Source organism: Dasypus novemcinctus, chromosome 18 (genome assembly GCF_030445035.2).
Source record: "Dasypus novemcinctus isolate mDasNov1 chromosome 18, mDasNov1.1.hap2, whole genome shotgun sequence".
NCBI classification, from domain to species: domain Eukaryota; kingdom Metazoa; phylum Chordata; class Mammalia; order Cingulata; family Dasypodidae; genus Dasypus; species Dasypus novemcinctus.
This window is the reverse complement of record NC_080690.1, coordinates 23,108,627-23,134,805: the sequence shown is the minus strand read 5'-3', so window position 1 is coordinate 23,134,805 and position 26,179 is coordinate 23,108,627. Positions and strand designations below refer to the sequence as shown.

The 26,179-nt window shown below is 37.2% G+C and overlaps 1 protein-coding gene across 3 annotated transcripts in view; it reads left to right on the top strand.

Moving 5' to 3' along the window:
* CBFB (core-binding factor subunit beta) overlaps positions 1-25,878 on the top strand; it is an 85,426-nt gene extending 59,548 nt beyond the window's left edge. Inside the window, exons 5-6 of one of the 3 annotated variants that reach the window (XM_004460889.3) lie at positions 8,383-8,478; positions 23,678-25,878. In XM_004460889.3, coding sequence (XP_004460946.1) covers positions 8,383-8,478; positions 23,678-23,746 — 165 coding nt within the window. In that variant the 3' untranslated portion in view covers positions 23,747-25,878. Of the gene's footprint in view, positions 1-8,382; positions 8,510-21,786; positions 21,960-23,677 lie in introns of those variants that run through there. The other 2 variants (XM_004460890.3, XM_058279880.2) reach the window with 2 other exon arrangements.
* The last annotated feature ends 301 nt before the right edge of the window (positions 25,879-26,179 follow it).

Sequence of the window (26,179 nt, the reverse complement as noted above, 5' to 3'; positions counted from 1 at the left end):
TCTGCTGGAATGAGCTGTTTTTCTAGAGAGTGAACGTGGCTGACAAGCCCCTTTCTGTATCCCAACACAGCTTTGTTTCTTCCCGCTAATCAACACACAGGTTGTAGTAACTCTTTTGAATTAACCAAGACTAGTTATTTTGCAAATTCGCCTAAGTTCATTATTAATGTTACTTCAGTAATGATGTAATATAATTTAGTGTAGATTAAAATCTTTGTATTATTTATTGTACAAATTGAAAGATAATGTTTCAAAAATATTGACCTTCAAATTGGTTTTATTATATTGCTAGATTGAAAAAATTAGTTCTTTTAAAAAATAAGGCTTTGTTTAAAAATTTTAACATTGGTACATTAAAGTAAAATTAAAAAATATATCTCTTTGTTGATAATATGAACATTAAAATATAACAAGCAGAATAATTAGTGTTAATATAAATTCCTTTACTTTATTAGCTTCTTAGCCATATCTGTAGCTAATGTTTTTTGTTATTTCTCTGAAGAATATATCGATATTTTTTATATGATCTTATTTTGTTTTCTTCAAAGTGCTTTTGATTTTTCTTAAGAGTTACATGTTATAGTTGATAAATTTTAAACTGTTGACACTTCCAATTGACTATTCTCTGAACACTTCTGCAGAACTGATAAAATAGTCTCTTTAACATGCTGAGGTACCTGGTAAGCCCAGAGCTACATGGATGATGTTCACCGTTCCATTTTTTTGTGTATAAATATTTAGGCTGAAGTATTGTCACAGATATTAATTGTTTGCCTTTGATCAGAGGACCTTTCTTTGACAAATACTTTCATAAGACAAAATATATCAATAAGTTTTTTCTTTATTCTTCTAAGTATTTTGCCAAATGCAATTCCTTCAGAATTATAGTTCCCTAAATTTCAGTCAAGTCCAGTTGAAAATACAAGCCCCATCAAAAGATTCTTTCCAAAAAGAAATGAAAGACATGAGGATTGTAGAAGAAGACGGGAAACTGTCTTTATCTGCAGAAGACATGTACTGATAAAATCATAAGACTGTATTAGAAATATTAATACAGGAATTTAACAAGGTCTTTGGATATAATATAAGGTCAGTACACAAAAATCAGTCATATTTCTATATATCAGAAATAAATGGGCCCCTACTTAAAGACAAAGATATAAATGGATGGAAATGGCCTCTTCAATAAATGATAGGGGCAACCCAACATCCCTATGGGGAGAAAAATGTATTGGAACTCCTTTCACCATTCACAAAAATCAATATCCAGTGGACAGCAGTTTATAAAACATAGACTAATATAGCTTTTAGAAGAAAATGAGAAAATCATCTTTGTGACTTCGGAGTAGGTAAAAATTTCTTTGACAGGACACAAAAGATGCTTAACTATAAACAAAAGAAAATTTATAAATCTGTAGTAAAACCAAGAACTTGTTTATCAAAAAAACAATATTCTTAAGAGTAGAAAAGCAACTTGAAGAGTTGGAGAAAGTCTTTGAGTATATATATCTGGCACAGAAACTCATATAGAGGGGAGCAGATGTAGCTCAAGTAGTTGAACACTCACTTCCCGTGTATGAGGTCCCATTACCTCCTAAAAACAAACAAATGAAAAAACCAACTTTGATTGGCGAGTGCATGTAGCAGTACCTGCTATTAGTGTACAAGGTTTTGGATTCAATCCCTGGTTGGTATTGCCTAAAATAAAACAATAAATACAGAATATATTTTAAAAACTCCTACAGGGAAACAGATGTAGCTCAACCTCTTGGGTGCTTGCCCTACCACATGAGAGGTCCCAGGTTCAGGTCCTGATGCCTCCTAAAAGAAGACGAGCAGGTACTGCCTGCCACCACACTGAGCTTAGATGCTACCTCCCACCTCAGCAAGCTTAGACGCCGCTCCCCACCACAATAAGCAGATGCCATAAGCCAGCAGACACGGCAACCCATGGAGAACAGATGTGGCTCAGGCCATTGGGCACTTGCCTCTCGTGGGAGGTCCCAGGTTTGGTTCCCAGTGCCTCCTGGAGAAGGCAAGCAGACAGATAAGAGAACCATCTGGAGGAGGGCAGGATAAATAAAGAAAAATAAAGTTAATAACTATTTAAAGAGAAAAAAATCCTACATTTCAATGAGATAAAAGCACAGACAACTCAATAGAAAAACAGGTGAAAGAATTCACAAATGAGGATATCCAAATGATATTTGTTCAACTTCATTTATTAATAGTTATCAGAGGAATAATTTTTAAAAACCACAATAAGATTCTACTACACTCCTATCAGAATGATTAAAATGAAGAATAAATTTTAAAAAATAATACCAAACATTGACAAGGATATGGAGCAGCAACTGGTATGTCGGTTATCTAAATTGTACCTTTGGAAAACTGGCAGCAAATAAAGCTGCATACATGTGTGTACCCTGTGATCCAGTGATCCAGGAGTTCTACTCCAAGATATGTTGTGCAACAGGAATTTATACATATATTAATCAAAAGATGCATACAAGAACATTTGTTGGTAGCATTATTAATAGCCAGAAATTGTAAACTACCCAAATGTCCATTTATAGTAGAATGGATAAATTGTATATTCACACAAAGAAATGCAATGAAAATGAAAAACCAGAACACTCCAATATGGATGAATTTTAACAAATATATTGAGTGGGGAAAAAAAAGACTCTAAAAGAGTACACATACATGCTGTATGAATCCTTTTTGTATAAAAGTAAAAAAAATGTGCAAAACTATAGTATTTGCTGTTAGAAGTAAGGATAGTGGTTTACCCCTGTAAGAGAGGGCTAGTTACTGGAATAGAGCAGAAGGAGGCTTCTGGGATTGCTGATGCTGCTCTGTTGCTTCTTCTCGATAATTAGTTATATGGGTAAATTCAGTTGTAAAAATTCATCAAGCAGTATTTTAAGATAGTGCTGTCCGATAGAATTAAAATATGAGCCACATGTGTAATTTAAAATTTTCTAGAAGCCACCTTCCCCCCTCCCATGCTTTGGGATAAATATTTGAAATCCAACTGCATATTTTCCACTTACAGCATTTCCAAAAATGCCCCCACATCATATCTCTTCTACCCTCTCCCTGCTCTCAGCAACTACTGTGGCCACTTTCTCCACCTCGATGCTAAAATTTCTTCTATTACTCGTCACTATAGTTTTATAGTAGAGTATCAGTAAGTCCACTCTAGTCCATATTTTATTCCTCCATTCTGTGGACCCTGGGATGGTGATGTCCCCTCCACATCTAGATCAAGAGGGACCTTAGATTCCACAGGGATGATAGATACAATTCCTCTGCTTACAGTTGTAGGCACTCTTGATTCCCTGGTGTGGTGGTTGACCATCTTCACCTCCCTGTTAGCTGACCTGGGTAAGACCAACGAACCAGAGAGTAGGAGTCACCACTCTGCTGAGACTCAGGGCCCAGCTGGCACATGGGCAGCCCAGAGATTCAAGTCTCCTGAGTCTGGACCATCCCTAGCACCAACCATAGGTTCAGTAAAAGTGACGGAAGAGGCATGTGTAGAAAAGTCACATCTGAGTCCAGCTCCATCACACTCAGGAGCACAGATTCCAATGTAGGGCCCTCTGACATGGCACAGAGGTAGAAACTCAAAATTAAATCTTGTTTGCTTATTGTATTTTCATCTTTTAATTTTAGTTCCTCTAATTTGTAGGGATTACTTTCAGTGTCTTCTCCTTTGTGTGCTTGGTTTTCAGCAATTGCAGTTCTCTAAAAGTTTGAATAACTCAAGTTTTTTTATACTTCACTGAATTCTTTAATCAAAGATTTCCAACTAATTTTTAACAAAATGCAACTACAAGATCTCATCTACCAGGAAAAGGTCAATACCATTGTAGAAACTTAAGTTGATTTCAGAGTATTTTTTCAAAGGCTCAGATTGTCTAAAATCTAGTTGATGCTTGGCAGCAGAAAGAGTAGGTAATTGTAATAAGTTTTTTGGGAGGATTTAACATCACCTCTGTATCAGAAATTTTATAGTTATGTTAACTGTGATATATAAAAATATTAATAATTTTATACACCTTACTAACTTCTAAATGATTGGTAGAATACCTCATCTCTTTGGATATAATTATGAATTACGTATGGATGGACCACAACTAGTTGTAAGTAAACTGCATATACCATCAACATTTATATTTGTATTATCAATGTAAGAGTCTAAAATGTTATATTCATTGTACTTTTTAAAATATATTTATTTTGTCAGGCACAAAAAGATGTTTTACCTTCACCAGAATGACCTTTCAAAAGTGTTATTTTAGATTTGGTTAGAAAAAGTAAACCATTATTAGAATTAACATTTTCTCTTTGAAACTTGGTGACAATGATGTAAAACTGGTATTGTTTAGCTGTTTGCAAGGTTTTTCTATTAATGAAGCCAATGTGTAAATAACTTTGCTTTGTGTACATGCCCAAGAATGTAAAATTAATTTAGAAGAATCATTTTATTTAAAAGACTGAAGAGTGATGTGTTAAATGTATCATTTGCAGCTGCATATGTTAAATTGTCATCTTTGAAGTAGGTGCTGATGCTTCTTCAGCATATTTATTTCTTTTGATTTTCATGTGATCAGTGATATAATTCAGGTCCCTACAGAGAATGGTAAATGTCAGTATTCTGTACAAATTTACACATTCATCATCAACTTCCTTGGAAAATAAATTTGATTCTTAACTTTTCATTAAACAGGCACTTCCATATAATAAATTCATTGCTACAGAAAGAGCTTGTAGTGAAAGAAGTGTTACTAAACCATAAAATATAGTTATGTAGTGTACTCAGCACAATACCATAAAATGCAGCAAGAGTGTTCAGAATATTCTCTATATACTCTTATCACAGGACCACTAAGCTGTTTCCCACATAAGTTTATATATACCACCATTTTTTTTTATGACCCTATCTGGCTACTTTGTGCAGACTGTGGTGTGAACTGTGAATTAGCAGGCTAATATAACAAAAGTGTCTGGTGGGGATCAGAGTGAAATCATCACCTGAGAATGGAAGGAATTAGTTACGCCTAACCATTTGGGCATGCATTTAGTGTTATCATCAAGTGCCCTTTATGTTATCCTTGAAAAGGAGGTGTTACTTAAATTGTAACAGCAAAGAATCAGGATAACCTGGTAAACACCGATGATCTTTCAGATTTAGATATTTGTTAAGTGAGAACTGTTCATTGCATATACATCTTACATATCCTGAGCAAAATCAAGGCAGAGCTGGAACTACAAAGTGGAGGGTTACCAAATCTCTCTTGGCTATTTTACTGCAACTATTGATAATAATTTTAATTTTAATGAAAAAAATTCAAGTCCATTGCTAGAGTATTTATTAGTGGCTAATAACTTCCTTAGGGAATTATGTCACATCTTCTGTGATACATTCTCGTTTCATCCCTTAATTTTCCTCTGCTGCACTTAATCACAGTTGATAGTTATCTATTGATTTATGTAATTATTTGTTCGTTGTTCACCTGCCCAGTAGACTAGAAGTTCTGTGAGGAAAATCACCATTTGTTCCCTCTCACTGTATCCATGCCACTTAGCACCAGTGACTTAGTTATAAGAAAGACTCACTATTTGTGGAATAAATGAAAAAGTGAATAAATGAATGCATAGGAAAGAAGGGGTATCCTGTTATTAGCAGATGTTCCCCCCTTGATACTCAAGTAGATAATAGAAAGCTTTCTTGAGTTGGAAACAGCATTCTTGTGCAGTTACCTCTGACTTGTATTCTGAGAATACAGTAGATATGTGTAATGATGTTTAAATGTGTAAATTTTATGTATCCATAAATGCTTGTAATATGATAGCTAGAACTTATTGAATACTGCCAGGTAGTGTACTTAGTGCTTTTTATGTTATTGTATTTAATCTTTACAACAATCTTGTAAGTATCACTACTATGCCCATATTATATGTGAGTTCACTGAGACTTAGAGAAATGAAATACCTTGCCATAGGTCATAAAGCTAGTAATTGCATCTTAAGGATGGAAATGTAGCACACCTTTCAATTCTATTTGTCTTAGACATTATATCAGTAAAAATAACTGTAAGTATTAAACAACCCTATTAACAGTGACAGAGGATTTATCACATAGAACAAGATATCTAGCAGCACACAGTCCAGGCCTAATAGCAGCTCAAATTATATTACGGACCCTGGGTCTTTTCATCTTCCTGCTGCTTTGTGTTCATCCTGTGATTTCATCCTCTTTATTATGTTAGCAAGATGGTCACTGCATCTCCAGGCATTCTATCAGGGTTCTAAGAGGAAAGATGAAGTGACTCCAACAACTTTCTTTGAAGCCTAGTTGGGTGACTACTTTTATCTCGTTCTCTAGTAATGAATTACAAGTCCATTCCTTTCTACAGGAAATTCAGGAAAGAAAACATTGATGACTTTTTAAAAAGATTTATTTACCTCCCCCCCCCCACCAATTGTTTTGTTTGCACTCACTGTGTCTGTTCATTGTGTGCTCTTTCTGCCTACTCATCATCTTTTAGGAGGCACCAGGAACCAAACCCGAGACCTCCCATGTGGGAGGGAGGCACCCAGTCGCTTGAGCCACATCCTCTCCCTGCTTATTGTGTCTCTTATTGTGTCTCCTTATTGTATCAGTGTTGTGTCAGTTGTCCAATTGCTTGAGCCACATCCACTCCCTGATTGATGACTCTTTGAGTATTATTTGGATCTTTTAATTTCTTCAAGTGTGCCATCAAAAAATCCTAGTACTTAGAAGTGTTTGGTTGCAAAAATTGAGGATCCTCTGATGTAGATTGCAGGGAGGTCGTTTTAAGTTGGGGTGTATTGTGGTTGGATTGCATTTTAGAAGGAGTGTTCTGGTGACTGTTTGGTGGATTGGGTAATAGAGGGGAAGCAGGAGGAGACTATTTAGACCTTCTTAGTAATCTAGGTAAGATATCTCAGGGTCAGAACTAGGAAACTTTCATAGTAATGAAGAGAGGATAGAAGATTCCAAAGATATTTAGGTCAAATGGGTAGGAATTAGTTGTTGATTGGCTCTGTGGTAAAGAGAGTGAAGATCAATGATGGCTCAGATTTCTGGCAGGAATGAATGGATGGTGCCAGCCACTTGAGACTAAGGAAAGTAAAGGGAAAAAGTTTAAGATTTAGTTGGAGAGTTGTTTTAGACACATCGAGTTTGAGGTATCTAGGTTTTCTTTTTCATTACAGATCTTTTCTTTTTTTTTTAAAGATTTATTTATTTATTTCTCTCCCCTTCCCCCCCCCCACCCCAGTTGTCTGTTCTCTGTGTCTGTTTGCTGTGTCTTCTTCTTTGTCTGCTTCTGTTGTTGTCAGCAGCACGGGAATCTGTGTTTCTTTCTGTTGCATCAGCTTGTTGTGTCAGCACTCCGTGTGGGCAGCACCATTCTTAGGGAGGCTGCACTTTCTTTTGCGCTAGGCGGCTCTCCTTATGGGGCACACTCCTTGTGCGTGGGGCACCCCTACACAGGGGGGCGCCCCTATGCGGTGGACACCCCTGCGTGGCACAGCACTCTTCGCACGCATCAGCAGTGTGCATGGGCCAGCTCCACACGGGTCAAGGAGACCTGGGGTTTGAACCGCGGACCTCCCATATGGTAGACGGACGCCCTAACCACTGGGCCAAGTCCGCTTCCCCATTACAGATCTTTTGTAATGAATTGAGAAAAGTCTGGGATAGATTTAATGTATATTACAAATATGTTTTTCTTAGTAGTTTTCCATAATTTATTTGGTTTTTGTTGTCTGGAAGTTTTAACATTTATATAAGCAATTCTGTTGATCTCTCTTATATTTATCGCTTTCAGTGTCATAATTAGAGAAGTCCTTGCTTATCCTCAAATTATGGAAGTGTACTTACCAAGTGTTTTTCTGTCTGTGCTTCTGTGGTTTAAATGTTGACTCCATCAGAATTTTCTTTTAGTTAATAGGATAAGGTAAGACCCTAACTTTACTTTTTTTTTTTTAAGTAATTGCTCTGTTGTGCCTCAGTACCTATCTTTTAGCTATTTTAAACTAGCATAGTTTTTAAAACATCAAATAAGGAAAAAAATACTAGTCATGAGGATAGTTACACTTTTATTCATGTTAGATTAAGGAAAGAATTTTTAATTGTTAGAATGTGATTAGACATTACTATTTTGAAGGAGGTACAATATAAAACATGAAAATACTGGATTTTTCTTTTAAAAATACCTCTTTTATGGTGTTTGTTTGGGGGAATACACTGTTGTTCATTTCCTTCAAAAAAGAAAACACCCCCTATTTTAAATATTCATTATAAATCAAACAAGTTATATATGTTATATATTCTTCTGACAGCAGGAGGATGCATTAGCACAACACGCTTTTGAAGAGGCTCGGAGAAGGACACGTGAATTTGAAGATAGAGACAGGTCTCATCGGGAGGAAATGGAGGTGAGAGTTTCACAGCTGCTGGCAGTAACTGGTTAGTACTTTCCCCCAAACTCTCAGGCTGTGTTTGTGATGTTTGTGCATAATGCTTTTAAATAATTTAACTTTAATGTTGCTTTCATTTTTAAAAAGTTATACTCTTCTGTCTTTGTGTTTAATTAAATGTAATTGCTATTAAGAAACTCTAGTTTTAAGGTGCACATGAATTCCTCATTTATGGGTCCTCATTAAAAACATTTACTAAAACAATTTCTATTTTCTCTTCATTGATCCAAATATTTTACCCCTTTTAATTTTTCCAATTATTTGTAAAAATTACCTTTTATTTTAAAAACATTACTAAAACTTTGGGAATAATTACTTTCCATTTTTCTTTGACTATTAATCTTTTAGTAGAATAATTTTTGGTCATTTAATATTTTTTTAACTTCTCAAAGAATGAAATTAACATAGCTTTTTTCTTTTAAGCTTTTTTATTGTAAAATAAAATACAGATAAGAAAACAGGGAAACGGACTTGGCCCAGTGGTTAGGGCTTCCGTCTACCACATGGGAGGGCTGCGGTTCAAACCCCGGGCCTCCTTGACCCGTGTGGAGCTGGCCCATGTGCAGTGCTGATGCACGCAAGGAGTGCCACACCACACAGGGGTGTCCCCCGCGTAGGGGATCCCCACGCGCAAGGAGTGCGCCAGGTAAGGAGAGCAGCCCAGCGCAAAAGAAAGTGCAGCCTGCCCAGGAATGGCGCCGCCCACACTTCCCGTGCAGCTGACGACAACAGAAGCGGACAAAAGAAACAAGACGCAGCAAATAGACACAGAGAACAGACAACCGAGGGAGGGGGAAGAATTAAATAAAAATAAAATAAAATAAAATCTTAAAAAAAAAAAAAAAAAAAGAAAACATACACACAAAAAAATACATAGCTTAATCAATTGTGACAGGTTAACACCTTTATAATTTCTAACCAGCTCAAAAAATAAAATTTTGATAGCCACCATCTAGCCCATTTCCATCTGCTTGTCTAATCACAACCCTCTCCCTCCCCTCAAAAGTAAGCATTTTTCCGAGTTTTATAGTAATCGCTTCCTTATGTTCCTTTACAATTTTATTACCCATGAGCTCAGTCTTAGTCACTGAGGTTTAGTCTTGAGTAGTTTTAAAATCTGCTATCTTTTAATTGATTGGGGCATTTGATTTTTTTCTACCCTGCTTTAACAGACCTCAGTTATAAAAATCAGTATTTTAAATATATATGCAACTGTTCAGGAATACAAATTATATAAACATATATTCTAATGAAAAAATAATCAAAATATGACCTAATGTGTTTTCAAAAGAATACTGTCAGATGTTGCACTATCGCATGCAAGTTTATAAACTTAAATGCTGACATGCCATTTCACACAAATTGAAAAAGTTAGCACATGTTCATCTTTGATAATCAAAAGAAATGAAATTAAAATAAAATTATAGTATATCAACTAAAATAGAACAATTCCCAGGAATTTAAAAGCAGTGTTATAGTGTTTTGGCTTGAACGCCACCTTGCAGTAATTCACCAAAATGACAAACCAAGGAAAAGAAGAGAGGCATCCCACTGTGTATTTTCTAGCCTTTTAGAAAACATGGAATTTTTCCTTTGGCCATATCCCTATCAATATAAAGGAAGGTGATGCTATAAACATCAAGGGGATGAACGCTGTTCAAAAAGGAATGCCCCACAGGTATTATGGCAAAACCAGAAGAATCTAGTGTTTCCTAGCATGCTGTTGGTTAGGTTGTAAACAAGTAAAAGGCAAGAATCTTGGCCATGAGATTAATGAACGAACATGTTGAATATATTAAGCACTCTAAGGGCTTCCTGAAATGTATGTGTGAAGGAAAATGATTGGAAAAGGAAGGATTCCAAAGAGAAAGGTACCTGGGTTGGGTTCAACTGAAATGCCATCCAGAGAAGCATACTTTGTGAGAACCAGTGGAAAGGATCCTGAGCTACTGGGACCTGTTTCCTATGAATTCATGGCATAGTGGGTGTAAAAATTAATGAATTAATTAATAACTTATGGGGTTTTTTTTAAGGTTATATAATTGGGACAATTATTTTTTAAACACAAAGTTAAATGTGTACTATTACTTGAATTAGTATAAAAATATGTATGTATATGGACAAAGATAGTGGTTAAGAACCCAAACGATGGAACCAGACTGGGGGTTCTAAGTCTGCTCTGACACTTTGTAACCTTAGGCAATTTATTTCACCTTTCTATTCCTGAGTTTCCTAGACTATAAAATAGTTGTAATAAAAGTGCCTATCTCATGGGGTCATTGTGAGGATTGGATGTGTAAAGACATACAAAACCACTTTTAGAATATGTGGCACAGGAGTGAGTGCTGACTAGATGTCAGCTGCTATTGTTATTGATGGTATTTTCTTTTGTGTTATAGTATTTTTAAAATAAATGAAAGAAATCAAGCCTTTTCAGTGGTTCGTTTATGAAATGAAATCAAGTATCTTTTAATAACTGATAGATCATTTTTTTCAGTGAGTTAATTTATCTGATACACTGATATATGACATAACAATTGAGGATATCCCCCAGAATACTTTCTAGATAGGACAGGAAAGATTTGTTTTCTTTGAAGCTTGTACAGTTTTTGTGATCAGACTCCCCACTCCATTTTCTTTCAGAATGCCTGTGTCTTTAGTAGTATGAAGTTTTAAAATGTAAAATATCCATTCATTTATCTGACACTTCTGAACCTTTTTGCTCATGAAGTTTCTTCTCTAGAGTGTCCTTTCCCACCCATTCATCAAGGCCCAGCTTAAAAGTTATCTGTCCACCCCTTCCTCATTCACCTTCAGATTTGCCCTCTACTTTGTAGTTTTCATAGCTCTTATTTCTATTACTATTCTTATTGAATAGTATATTGAAACAACTATAAATGTGTCCGTCCTCTACTTTATTGTGAACTCCAATGAGATAGGGCCCCTGGTATTTTTTTTTTATCCATCAGTACCCACCAGTGTTTTGTGTGCTGTATTTAGCTGTGAAATGGAGATCTTCAAAAAAGAGCTCCTGTCCAAAAATAAGTTACAGGATTAACTCTTATATGTTAATGTTATATGTTAATGACTTCTGGGAAAGATTTTAAAAGTTTATAATATGTTGGTTTATACTAATTAAGTAGTGATCCTCAACTCTGTCTTCTGTATTAGGGCTGGGAAATTTATAGATGAAAATGCATGATTTCTCTCTTTGAACAACTTTCAGTCTTGAGAAGATAAATATATAAAACAGATAATTGTGGTATACTTAAGTAGAAACTATACATAATGGAGGTTTTAGGAGGTATTTTGCCTTTAATGAAATTGTAGATTAATTGAGGCTAAGAATCATCTTTTCTAAATTGTTAGTTTGCTTGTTCTTACTTACAGATACTACTGTAACTTGAAGAAAAACATTTTGCTCTGTGAGGGTATATGTGTGTATAAATAAAAATACTGAATGTTGATAGAAGTAACAGTTATTTGTTGCTCAGATAGGTTATTGCCATTCAATTTTATGTAAGTGATTAAGAGCATGTCAGGCCTTGAGATTACTGTGCTATCACTTACCAGAGAATCTCAGGTCCCCATTTTCTCAAAGAAATTGTTGTGAGAATTAAATGGAAAAATGCTTGTAAAAGCACTTAGTATGGTGGGTTTGGTAAGTGTATGTCTACAGTAAATAAAAGCTCTAAAGTATTTCTTTAGCTCTAAAAGCTCTTATCACAGTGCTGGTTCCAGTTAATTGACTATCAGGCTAACAAGACCATCCTTCTAGTTTTCTGAAATGTAAGAGGGCACTTTGCTTGCATTATGACCTACAGCATAAAGAAAATGGTTAAATTTTCATCAATGATTTAAGATCCTGTAGTCTTTTATGGTTATAATTTAAAACATCAGTTATTGTAGAGAATTGTGATCTAGAAAATTGAGCTGGAATCTGACTCCAGGGCATGTTTTCAGCACTTGGAGTGTTGCATCCTTTTTTTTTTTAAACCTTAAGAAATTCCTAATTAGATAATGATGATGATGTTGATGATGATGGTTGTACAGTTTACTTCCTTTTTCCTAAAAGGGAGAATATTGGAGAAAAATGTTAACCTCTGTAATTCATCTTTAGGGTGCCTTACATAAGTTAATCTAACATTCTTATTTTTACAGTTGAGGAAACTGAAACTCTCAGAAATCTTGACCTGCTCTCTCAAATATTTGGTTAACGGCAGGAGAATAAGGACTTAAAAACCATAATTTTCCTAACCAGTTCTCCAGAAATACAGTCTAGCACTGGGAAATTAATTTCCACACCACCTGTGAAGATGATTAAGTTGAAAAATAAATCTGCCAGGAGAGATTAGAAACCATTTTGCCTGGAAAAGAAAAAGCTGAGGCAGAAAATAATTATAATACCTCTAGTGGGTGGTCCTGACGCCTGACTGGAGTAGATAGCCAAGGAACAGTGGTAACTCATGGGTGGCAGCAATCCAGTAAATGGTCCTTGGAAGCTTGCAATCCTGGCAGCACATAATGCTTAGGGTATGCCCCACCCCTGTCTGGATAACCTCTTCCTGATGCCAAATTTGTAATGATGGTGCTCATGAGTATTTAATATATATGATAGTTAAGGTTACTAAAAGTGGGAAGCACAGCTCCAGGTGGTTAGTGGCCCAAAGGGTTTTGATTTCCACCAGTGTCTTTTAACCTGAAATCAGTTACAAAACTCCTTGGGCATGTTTCCATTTCACCATCTGTAAAATTTAGAAAGCGTTCAATCCATTACTCATAGTAGGATTCGACATTTTCTTTTGCTGGTTTTCTGGAAGAGGATGTTTCAGTAATACAATATTTCCTTTACCTTTCAGATTATTAATTTGGCAAATGAAAAATTTCAGTGAAATAAACATTGTTTATGTTAGCAACCTTAAATATTGTTAAGTTATTGGTGTATAATAAAATTATATACAGGGAAGCATATGTGGCTGCGGTGATTGAGCTCCCACACACCACATGGGAGGTCCCAGGTTGGTGCCCAGTGTCTCCTAAAGAAGATGAACAAGACAGCAAACTTACACAATAGGCTGGCACAGCAAGCTGTTGCAACAAGAGAGTCAAGGAGGGGAAGTGGATGTGACTCAGGTGACTGAGCTCCCACCTACCACAGGGGAGGTCTGTGGTTCATTTCCCAGTGCCTCCTAAAGAAGACAGTGAACTGACATGACAGGCAGGTGCAGCAAGCTGATCCAACAAGATGATGCAACAAGACACACAAGAAAAACATAATGAGAGAGACAACAAAGGGAATGGAGGTGGCTCAGACGATTAGGTACTTCCCTCCCACATCGGAGGTCCTGGGTTCAGTTCCCAGTGCCTCCTAAAAACACAGCACACAGCAAGTGCAAACAACAAGGGGGTGGGGAGAAATAAATAAAATAAACCTTTTTAAAAGAGAGACACAAGGAGGAAAACATAATAATAGACTGCAGAAGTGACTCAAACAATTAGGCGCCTTCCTTCCACATGGGAGTCCTGGATTTGGTTCCCAGTGCCCCTAAAAAGGAAGACAGAGAGCGAGAACAAACAATGAGGGGGTGGGAAGAAATAAATCTTTTTAAAAAAATAATTAAAACTACGCAAAAGGTACATAACATTGTGTGTAATACCCTGTGGGTTTTTTTGTTTTTTTCCTTAAGATCAATTTATTTCTCTCCCCTTGCGCATGGCAGCACTGCATGTGGGCTAGCTCACCACACAGGCCAGGACGCCCTGGGTTTGAACCCTGGACCTCCTATATAGTAGACATTCTAATAGTTGAGCCACATCCGCTTCCCACCCTGTGGATATTTTTAAAAGGAATATACATGCTCCCATTTGCTTGGTTGTGCAGCCTATCCCTAGTATAATAGAATACCTAAAACACAACGGATGTAGCTCAAGTGATTGGGCTCCCATCTACTATATAGGAGGTCCAGGGTTCAATTCCTGGGGTCTCCGGGTGAAGGCGAGCTGGTCCAAGCACAAAACTGGCCCACGCAGAGTGCTGGCATGAGTGGAAAACTGGCCCACGTGGTGTGCCAGACCATGCAGCATGCTGGCCTGCACGGAGAGCTGGTGCACAAGATGACACAACAAAAAGAGACACAGAGGAAAGTCAATAAGAGATGCAGCAGACTAGGGAGCTGAGGTGGTGCAAGAGATTGAGCCGCTTTCTCCCACTCTGGAAGGCCCCAGGATCAGTTCCCAGTGATGCCTAAAGAGAAGACAAGCAGACACAGAAGAACACATAGCTAATGGAGTCAGAGAGCAGATGAGGGGAGGGGGGGCGAGAAAGAAATAAATCTTAAAAGAAAAAAAAGAAAATATGGAAGGGAACCAGGTAGCTGGTATTCAGAATGAGAAGGTGATAGTGACTTTTCATTATGTTTTGTTCTTTTTGAATTTTGTATCACGTGATTCTATTACCTATTTGGAAAAAAAATAAAATTTGCTTTTGGTATCAACACATAGTAAAGAAAACGGAAGGTTCCGGAACTTGTTATCTGTATTCTCTGTCATAGGCTATTTTTAAAAGTGCAAAACCCTTTCTTCATTTGAAATTTTATACAGAACAAAATGTGTAAACTAGATAAAAGGGACTCTGCTTTTAGTGAAGCAAGACTAGATCATCTGTGTCCTGCCTATATTCTCCTCTCCCTTTGGGGTAGTCTGGGGTGTTTTCGGGGAATTCTGTGGCTAGCAGAACATAACTTGAGAGTCTGTGATTTGATGACTGGAAGGTTTGAAATCAGGTTGCCCTGGTTTTGAATAATAGTGCTATTGCTTGTTGCCCTGTGACATGGGGAAATTTGCTTGTCCTCTTTGAGCCTCATTTGTGAAACAGGGCTAACACCCTAGCTCGCTGGTCGCTGCCTAATACTTAGAATGGGGCTTAGTGAAAACTAATTTCCATATCCCTTCTTTCTGTGCCCATTGGCTCACAGCATATCTGGAGTGGCAGTAAAGGCAGGCATATTTGAACTTTAAATTTGTGAAAGTCAAAGTCCAGATGAAAAAGACCAAATGAAAATCATTTACCAACCTGTTTCAGATTCTGATGTGTTTTTGGTTTTTTATTTTTAACAACCAGTAAAGGATTTTGGGCTTTCCTTCACTCTTTCTTTTGGGAGGAAAGATAGCAGTTACCTGGGGGTTGAATAATATCTGGGAAGAGGGTACAAGGCAAGCTTCCCAGTCTCTAGTAATATTTCTTGAACTAGATGCTAGTTACGTGGGGTGTTCACTGTGTGAAAATTCATCAAGTAATACACATATGATTTGTGTTGTTTTCCATATTTCAGTAAAAAGCAGGTGTTAAAACAGAAAAAATAATTTACAGACATTATTACTTCTGTGAAGTGCCTGTAGTTATCTGTTGCCACATAGAACTAGCCTTTTCTGCCTGAGAAGCCTTCTGCTATTTGAAAACAGTTGATGTGTTTCCCATGGCAGGTCTCTTCAGATTATACATCCCTATAACTAACTCATTTGTAATTACTTTTAGCTTTTGTGAAAGAAGTTTGAGGTTAATAAGGGACAGAGTTAGTGTTCTAGTTATCAAAAACTTGGAAAGGTACCTCTGTCATTCATCTGTCTGATACCAGTTTGTACACCACCTCTGTGTCTTCAACTTGATTGGCCTCCCTCTTGACTCAAAACTTTAATATAATGCTCTTGGCACCTAATTCAGGTGCAAAGTGACAGGATGCTAAAATAGCTTTTCTCTGCCATTATCTAGAAAATTCATTCCTTTAGTTAGGTTATAAGCTGTTAGCAAATAAATAATGGTCTTTAATGTCAGAGAATGGGTTAAATAATTACTTATTCCAATATAGGCAGTTTTAATAAAATTCAGCAAATCACAGAAGTTTATATGGAAACTATTCTGAAATAAAAAACAGGCAAGTCTCTATGTGGTTTTTAAATTTGTGTTTTGTATGTTTTTGGAGCCTTCAATTCTGTGTGGTCCAAGAAAAATTATCTGGCCTCTGTTTATTTTACATTCCCACAAACTTCAGAATTCAAATCACTTAACTGTACCAGCACTTATTTTTACCTAAGGACAAGTCAACATAAGAATTTTCCTATAATGGGTCTTTCTAGCATGTGTTTTGGGTAAGGGCAGTAAATGAAAGTGAACTGGGACTTTCGTGAAGAGGGTTAATGAGAGAGGAAGAGGATACCAGATTGGTCTTCTCCCATACTAACAGAAGGAGAGTGTTGGTTTGCTCTCTGTAATAGAAGATGTAAATTTTCTTAAAATTTATTGTTTTAACCTTGTTTTAATTTGAAAAATTATCTGCAGGATGCAGATTTTTTTCATATTCTTAATGTTATTTGAAAAGTTCTTATAGATAAATTAGTGAATGATAAAGAACTTTATTATGGCAACAGAATGAGTGCTAACTAAGTGTCAGGCAGTATACCCTAAGACTTTTTGCTTTATACTTAGCAGGTTTTTTGTTGTTGTTGTTTTTACGGAGGTTCCAGGGATTGAACCTGGGACTTCTTAGGTGGGAAGCAGGAGCTCAAACCATTGAGCTACACCCACTTCCCAATTCTTAGTTTTTAAATGAGCTGAGGATTGTTTCCATTTTGCAGACCTGAGATTGAGAAAGGATACAGAACTTGCCAAAGGTCATGGAGCTAAAGTAGTAGAGCCATCTCTGGTCTGAAAATATAAAATATTTCTATTTGTTTCATTTTGAAATGTTACCTTATATTTTAAGTTTTTAAAAACTTAAGTTGCACACTAAATAAGACAACAGTCATTTTGAGAATGACTTTTGAACTAGCTCTTAGAAGTCTGCTTATCTGACAGGTGTTTATTGTCTGCTGATCTTGTTTTGACCTTTTTAGTGAGTTTGGAGAAAGTGATTTGTGATTAGCATTCCTTTCTCTATCTTAGAACTTAATATTTCTGCCATGTGTCTCCGCCAACCTTAGCAATAGGGAGGAATATCAATGTCTTAGGAGGCTGACATTAATACTAATTGTGAGTTAAAGGTTATCTTTTCCAGAGATCTGAGTTTATGTTCTGAATCTACCACCAGTTAACCATATGACCCTAGCAGTGTCACTTAACCTCTCTTGGTCACAGGTTTATCATAATCTGAAAAATGATAGTTGCACCAGACTTCTGAAGTACTTTGCTGCTCTACAGTTCTATAATTCTATGCTCTTTTGGCCAAGTATTAAATGTAGAGTGGTTAGCACAGTATCTGAGATAGTACACACTCAATAAATAGTAGGTATTTTCAATTATTAAGGTATTTTCCAGTGAAGAGTTTTCAGCAGTTTTGATGATCTTGATAATAACAGAATGGAGGTCAACCAGGAGATTTTTTTCACTTGGATAACCCTGCACTTGACTACTTCTGCACAGCCCTGACCAATAGGGAAAGTTCCAGCTGCTTGGGGACTGTTCTTTGTCTTTCATTTTGGAATCATCCCATAACTGCCTTGTAGGATTTACCATGTTTCTAGATGATGGTATACTGAAAGAAAGAAAACAGGAGCAACTTGCAGTTAAGAGGTCTGTAGTAAAAGATCTAGATATTAGTTCTTTATAAATATTAAAAACAGATTTATGTTCTCAAGTCAGGATTGTGAACATCTGCTTTGTATTAAAACGTTATACTGAAATAACTGTGGATAAAGGGTTAGGTCAAGATCCCATGTGGGTTGACTGGGGGAAAAAAACCAGAAATTAAAGACTATGCTTTAGGATCTTGGAGTCCTGGGATTTTATTTGCCATCATATTGTCCAGCTTATTAGCCATGGAGGAATTTCTTCTAAAACATATCCAGCTTTTGTCAGAACATTGCCACAGTAGTCAGGAAGCACTACTCCCCCCTTCTCGAGGCAACTCATCCAGTTGTTAAATTCCAGTCTGTGGAAGCCATTTCACTGAACTTGAAGTCCTTTCTTTATCTATATGACAGTCCATACATCTCCTGTAGCATTAAATTTCCTCCCAGCAATCTCTTGTGCTCTAATCCTGTCAGACTTCGCTATCTCTTATTTTTCCTGCTGTTTACTCTTGATAAGGTCTTCTTTTAATCTTCCTTTGTCCTTTCTCCACAATATAAACAGAGGCTTAAAATACAAATAGCAGAACAGCTTGCCTTTATTCCTGGGCTCCATGCTTTTGCCAAAAATATATTTTAAACTGCTGCATAGCCATGACCAACAGAAAATTCCAGCTGTTCGGTGATTGTTTCTTGTCATTTGGAGTCATTCCATTATTATTAAAATAATTTGAAGATTACTCTTATCCCAAGACAAAGGCTAAAACATCCTTTTCACAAAGTATTATTTGTAGGTCAGTAGTGATTTATAAATATATAAGTAGTATTGATTTTTTTCAGTGTTTCTTCATTGTTCAGCCCCTTTCTAACCTTCATTGACTGAAACCAGATGCTTATATCACCATCTCTGATTTTTCAGAATTGATCTGCCTTATGCTACCTTTAGCATTGATTCTGTAAGAAACATAAATTGTTTTTCTAATGCATGTGTATTCCATAGCTTGTTCAGTCTGTGAGCATACACAGCATAATTTTAATCTGGCTAGTTAATTGAAAGGAAAGTGCTAAATTTTAGTCATTGTGTAGTCTTGCTAATACAAAATAGTAAAAATCTGCCAGAGACATGTTATGAAGATTTATAGGAACGATTAAAGAAGTTAGTGTTAAATTTTATTTGATTTGTTTAAAAGTGAATAAGGTGGGGAGAACCAGCAAGATGGTGGCAAAGTTAGGAGCTCCTAGAGTCAGAGCAGTTATTAGTGAACACCCAGAGCTATCTGGAGCTAGCTGAAGCACCTGTTTGGGGGGTCCAGGAGACCAGAAGAGCATCCTGCAACATCCTTGAAGGGTTGGAAGGAAAGACTGCCCACTTGCAGAGAAGATTTGTAAGTAGAGCGCTCCACGCCACAGAGGCCAGGGCACATCCTCCACTGGAGGCACAAGCTGCCTTGGGAGCTGCTCTGCCACTGAAATTAAAAGCTCCACTTCCCAAAAACGGGGAGGAAGAGACAGTTGGGCACCAACTTCAGCTAATGATGAGTAAATTCAGCAGGCTAAAGAATAATTTTAAAAACAGGGAAGCGGATTTGGCCCAACAGATAGGGTGCCCACCTACCACATGGGAGGTCCAAGGTTCAAATCCAGGGCCTCCTGACCCGTGTGATGAGCTGGCCCACGCACAGTGCTAATGCATGCAAGGAGTGCCCTGGCATGCACGGGTGTCCCTCACGTAGGGGAGCCCCACACACAAGGAGTGCACCCTGTAAGGAGAGCCGCCCAGCGCAAAATAGTGCAGCCTGCCCAGGAATGGTGCCACACACACGGAGAGCTGACACAGCAAGATGATGCAACAAAAAGAAACACAGATTCTGGGTGCTGCTGACAAGAATACAAGTGGACACAGAAGAACACACAGTGAGTGGACACAGAGCAGACAACTGGGGGGGGGGTGGGGAAGGGAAGAGAAAGAAATAAAAAATCTTAAAAAAAAAAGTCTTAAGGACAGCTTAAGTTTGAACCCATCCAAGTCAGAAAGAGGTCGGTAGCTGCCATCTTAACTCCACACCTGGCACAAGGGGAAGTGGGGCAGACTGAAAGTTACAGTGCTGGTAGGGACTGACTTCTTTCCATCCAGATCAGATTGCATCTCTAGCCTAGGTCCCAGTCCCACCTCCTACAGGGAGGAAGCTGGGGGTACCTGTGCCAGCCTCTCTGGGATATTACTGGCCAAGCTGTGGAGGCAGTGATCATCCTGCTCTGGTGGCACAAGCCACCCCAGGATCTATTCTGTGGCTGGAATTGGAAGCTCCTTTTCCCAAAAACGGGAGGAGGAGACAGTTGGCCACTGATTTCAGCTACTGATTAGTAGACTTGGCTAGCTAAGGTATAACCCTAGGAAAAGCCAGGATATGAATCTGTCCAGGTTGGAAAGAGGCTGGTGGCCACCATTTGGCTCTGCCCCCAGCATGAGGGGAAGCTGGGCTGACTGGAAATCACAGTGATGGTAGGAACCACCTTCTTTAACCCAGATCAGCCTTCAGCCCTAGACTAGGCGTCAGCTCCACCTCTGGCAGGGAGGAGGCTGGCAGGCTCTGTACCAGCCTATCTAGGTAACTGCAGGTACTTTTGGCTGGCACAGACTGAATAATTAGAAGTCTGGGGCAACTGCGGTCATCTTGGACCCACACTGTATGGATTGCTACCCACACCTGCTTCCATCCCCACCCCAGGCAGGGGAGATAAGGGCATGAAGCTTCATCAGTCTCTCTGGGTAACTGCAGTCTAGGCCTGCACGACTTGGATTATTCCACACAGCTGTGACTCTGTCCCTACCCCTGGCAAAGGAGAAAGTTGGGAGAAGCTTCATCAGTCCTTGGGGCAATGAGGGCAGCTTGAGCCTCCACAGCTTATAGCACCAACTCCAACCTTGGCTCCTACTGCACAACTAGCAAGGGAGAAAGGACAGGAATCCCTAAACTAAAGAGAAAAACTGCACCCAGAATAAATACTCTAGTAAGCCAGATGCTAAGACACCAACAGAAAAATTACAGTCCACACCAAGAAACAGGAAGCTGTGGCCCAGTTAAAGGAACAAGATAAGCCTCCAGATGACATGAAGGAGTTGGAGACAACTAATCATCAATGTTGAAACCTCCTTAATAAATTCAATGAGATGGTTAAAGAGATTAAAGGATATTAAGACATTGGATGAGCACAAAAGAATTGGAAAGCATACATAGAGAAATAGCAGATCTTATGAGAATGAAAGGTGCAATAAATGAAATTTTAAAAACGTTGGAATCATAATAGATTTGAGGAGGCAGAGCTTTAAGAAATCACCTCTGGAAGTAAACATACAGAAGAACAGATGAAGAAAAGAATGGAAAAAATTGAACAAGGTCTCTGGGAACTAAAAGACAGCAAAAGACATGCAAACATACGCGTCATGGGTTCCTGGAAGAAGAGAAGGGAAAAGGGGCAGAAGGAATATTTGAAGAAATAATGGTAGAAAATTTCCCAACCCTATTGAAGGACATAGATATCCCTGTCCAAGAAGTACAATGTACTCCCATCCGAAAAAATCCGAATAGACCAACTCAGAGACACATACTAATTAGAATGTCAAATTTCTGAGAAAAGCAATGCATAACATATAAGGGATACCCAATAAGATTAAGTGCTGATTTCTCACCAGAAACCATGGAGGCAAGAAGACAATGGTCTGGGAAGCGGACTTGGCCCAGTGGTTAGGGCATCCGTGTACCACATGGGAGGTCCGCAGTTCAAACCCCGGGCCTCCTTGACCCATGTGGTAAAGCTGACCCATGCACAGTGCTGATGCGCCCAAGAACTTAAAAAAAAAAAAAAATGGGGAATAAGGCAGTTGTCATTTTTATCTAAACGATCTAACCATCTTGACAGATGATGACCTAGCTGGAGCTTCAAAGATACATGTGAAAAATAATGGTGGCTTGGATGAGAGTGAGAGTAGTCATAAATGGTCAGATTCAGGATAAAAGTAGAGCTCTCAGAGTTCACTGCTGGTGTGAGAGAAAGATGTTAAAGGATGACCTCAAGGTTTTTGACCTAAATAACTGTTAACATGGAGTTGCTGTTAACTACTATAGGAAAATTTGCTGCAGGAACTAGGTTGTGGATGCAAACATATTCATGCTTGACTGACATATACAAGCATTAAAGAAAGCTTACAGGAAGCGGACTTGGCCCAATGGATAGGGTGGTCACCTACCACATGGGAGGTCCAAGATTCAAACCCCAGGCCTCTTTGACCAGTGTGGAGCTGGCCCATGCACTGCACTGATGTGCGCAAGGAGTGCCGTGCCACACAGGGGTGTCCCCCATGTAGGGGAGCCCCATGCTCAAGGAGTACACCCCGTAAGGAGTGCAAAAGAAAGTACAGCCTGCCCAGGAATGGCACCACACACAGAGCTGTCGCAACAAGATGACGCAACAAAAAGAAACACAGATTCCAGGTGCCGCGGATAAGGATAGAGTGGTCACAGAAGAACGCACAGCGAATGGACACAGAGTGCAGACAACTGGGGTTGGGGGGAAGGGGAGAGAAATAAAAATATAAATCTTTTAAAAAAAAAAAAAGCTTAAAGAAGAAACATGGCATTTTATAGTTTGTAAAAATATTGAAAGTAAATGTGTATGGATGAAAGGGCCACCATGTTACATAAAAACTTTATATTAGCAGAGTATCACCACACACAATGTAAGTTGGTAGATGCTCCCTGTTAACTAATGTGCCATAAATATGTTTTTAATAGGAATATTCATTCTAAAGTGAATCTTGCAATTCTGCTAATTGCCAAGCCTCTTAAGGGTTGTTATAAAGAAACTTCTGAGTAGGTGTATACCAAGGACTCTTATTTTATAAATTTTTTTACCTTTGAGATAAGATTTTACCAATAGTAATTCTGAATTTTTTTTCTTCAGGCAGAGATTTCTAGTTAAAACCCACTTGGCAGAGATGGAATTCAGTAAGAGATGGAATTCACTACTACATTTTTTGGTGACATAATTACAGGCCTTATACTTCTCTTTGATTCAGTTTCATTATCTGTAAAATGGGGATAAATAATAGCACCTATGTCATGCGTTGTTGGGAGGAATTAAATTAGTTCTTTCCTGGAAAATGCTTAGAACAGTGCCAGCCAGGATGGTGCTGAATAAATGTCAGCTATTACTAAAAGGGAAAATTTTCTTCTAAGATTGGTTGGTATGTTAAAGTAAAACTGTCTCATTGCAAAACTATAAACTTAAATTTGTTCTTCTCTTATATACTGTACATATGTATGGTAATGCTCTTTTGAATATAAAATAACTTTTATTCTTTTTTAAGGAAACTGTCAAAATGTTTCTTCTGTAATTTTAATTGTTCTTTTGCCTCTTACAATGTGGAGATTTTGGTTACAAGGTTTTTTTTTAGTTGCAAACTTTTCTTAGGTGCTTCTGTGTCTTATGTAAATTTAATGTGTGTGTGTGTGTGTGTGTGTGTATATATATATATATATAGTGTTTTGATTTTTGGAGCACATTTTGACCCCAAATTATGATTTTGTCATTGCAGGCAAGAAGACAACAAGACCCTAGTCCTGGTTCCAATTTAGGTGGTGGTGATGACCTCAAGCTTCGTTAATTAGTAGCACAGCACATGTGCCACCCATCTTTACATATACATTGCTTCTAGTTAGCAGAAACAATTGATTAAAAGACCAGAAACTGTGATAACTGGAGGTACTACGATCTATTTTTCAACCTTAGGCAGTAACGGACATACAAACTGCCATGGTTTTTGCACTATGATTATAATACTTGCATTTCTGATTTTTTAAAGCATGTAGCCAGTAATAACTTGGCATTTTTTTCTATGCAAGCTTACCTTGTTGGCATTATTTTAGTCGAGTTGAAACTATCTACTTGTAAAGCCTTCTTTTTCCATTTTAATTTAAAAGTTCATGTCATTTAAAAACAGGTCAAAAATTTATTAGAGGGTTTTTCCCCCTAATCAGTTGCCCTTAAGTTTCTTGTACTTTTAGATGTGTTGGTTATACTCCCTCAGTTTAGGCAAGCATTCTTAGTTTTCTTGTTTTGTTTTGTTTCCCCAGTTTTCTTTTGTGTTTTTATAGTCTACAGCATTTTAAACCTGTTGATGTATTTGCATTATTTACAAGCTAAAAACCTAGTAGCACAGAGCTGTCTGCCACAGCCGTCTAACACAAAGTTTACAGTTGTTAAAGTTGCAGTATCCTTTTAAATGCGAATAATCACCCTTTATTTCCTTTTTAAACCCCAAATTTAAAATTGTTGTTAACTCTCATCTGTCCCAGATCTGTTTTAGATTTTGTTCTGTAATCATGAGTTTGGGTGGAGATATTCTTCATAGAAGATAATATTCTACTGAAATGCTTAAAGAAGTCGCAGGCTGGCTTCTGTTTTATTCAGGGATTTTTTTAAAATGTCAATCAGAAAAGGGATACTGGAACTTCTTATATTTAACAGCATATTAAACTGGGGACAGTGACGAATCAGCTACAAAGGTAAAACTGTATTAAAATCGTCTTTAAGATAGCTGCTTTTATGTGTATTTTATATTGCATGCTTTTGTAAAAACAATGCTGGATGATAAAAGATTAGTCTTAGAAAATATTCATTCTTGCAACAAATACATTTCCTTCCATTAATAATTCTGGAAAAAACATTCAGTTAAATATATATGATATTTTCCAAAAGGATTATTAATAGAACCTTTTGAGGTGAATTATTATAAGGATATTTTTTAATAGGCTTACCATCAAATTGAGTGCAACTTTTTTTTTTTTAATACAATACTGGAAAAATGTGCTAAGTCATTTGGCACCTCCTTACAAATATTTTTCACAGTCACATTCATTAAATGTTGCTGCATTTCTGAATTTTAGCAAAAATGTATTTTATCATAATGAGTGGCATTATTTTAAAGTTTGAAAAACTGACACGGTCAGGTCAGAAAATGAACTGAAGTCTCAATAAGGTCATTACATTTAAAATATATATAAATATACTTGATAGATGAGGGAGGCATGACTTTCATTGTATATATAAAAACTCATAAGCAGATATTCTGTATCAAAATTAAAATATCTGTTTTATATTTGAAATCATACATGGTAAGGAGTGTTTAACTTGTTATAAATAATACGTTTTATAAGATCATGCTGATCTTCTGTGATTAAGTACTAGAGTGAATTTGATGTGCAGCTCACATGTTTACACACTCAGTGCCCTATTTCCCCTGCGAAAATTGACTTAAGTGGTCCTTACCGTGGTGTTTTAAGGTTATCTTCTTACAGAGCTTTGGTTTTTTTTAAATAACATTATGATGATGGTACATTTTTCTCTACTGCTTTCAGCTAAGGACTTTCAGTCCACCCGTAAATAAGATCAAACATTATTAAATGTTGATGTTGCCATCTTTCTGTAAATACTGATTTTCCCCCCTGTCATTTAGCACTGTGCTGCTTCTGTCTGTCTTAATGCTGGCATTAAGATCATGAGCCCTTTTTCTCCAGTAGAACAAGCTTTGAAAACTACTTTTATTAAGTTATTGATGCAATTTGATATTTTTCATAATTTCTATTTAAACAAAATTACATCATTGCATCATCTTTTCTAAATTCATCTCCATTAAAACTTGCCTTAAGCTATCAGTTGCTTTTGCCACCATTAGCCATACTATGTGTTGTATGTTTAATTTACTTTCACAATAAAGTTCTGTGTAGTGAAAACAAAGGTCTTGACTCTCTATTGACATAATCTAACAATTTCTGTTCCAGTTAGTTATAATCGATACTTGATTTGTTGTTTCTAAACTCTTCATTGATCCTGCGTTTTAATCTTTAGAAAAAGCAACAACAGTGGCATCTAGTGGCATCTGCTAATTCCAGAGAAAACTTACTTCAATGTATCAGAGAATACATACCCATTTCCCAAAGTATATTGTGGTTTTTTCTTTGTTAGCAGAGTCACTGGTTTAGTTCATACTCAAAGGGAAGAGTATTAAGCTTCAACTCTTGAAAGGAGGGGTGGGATT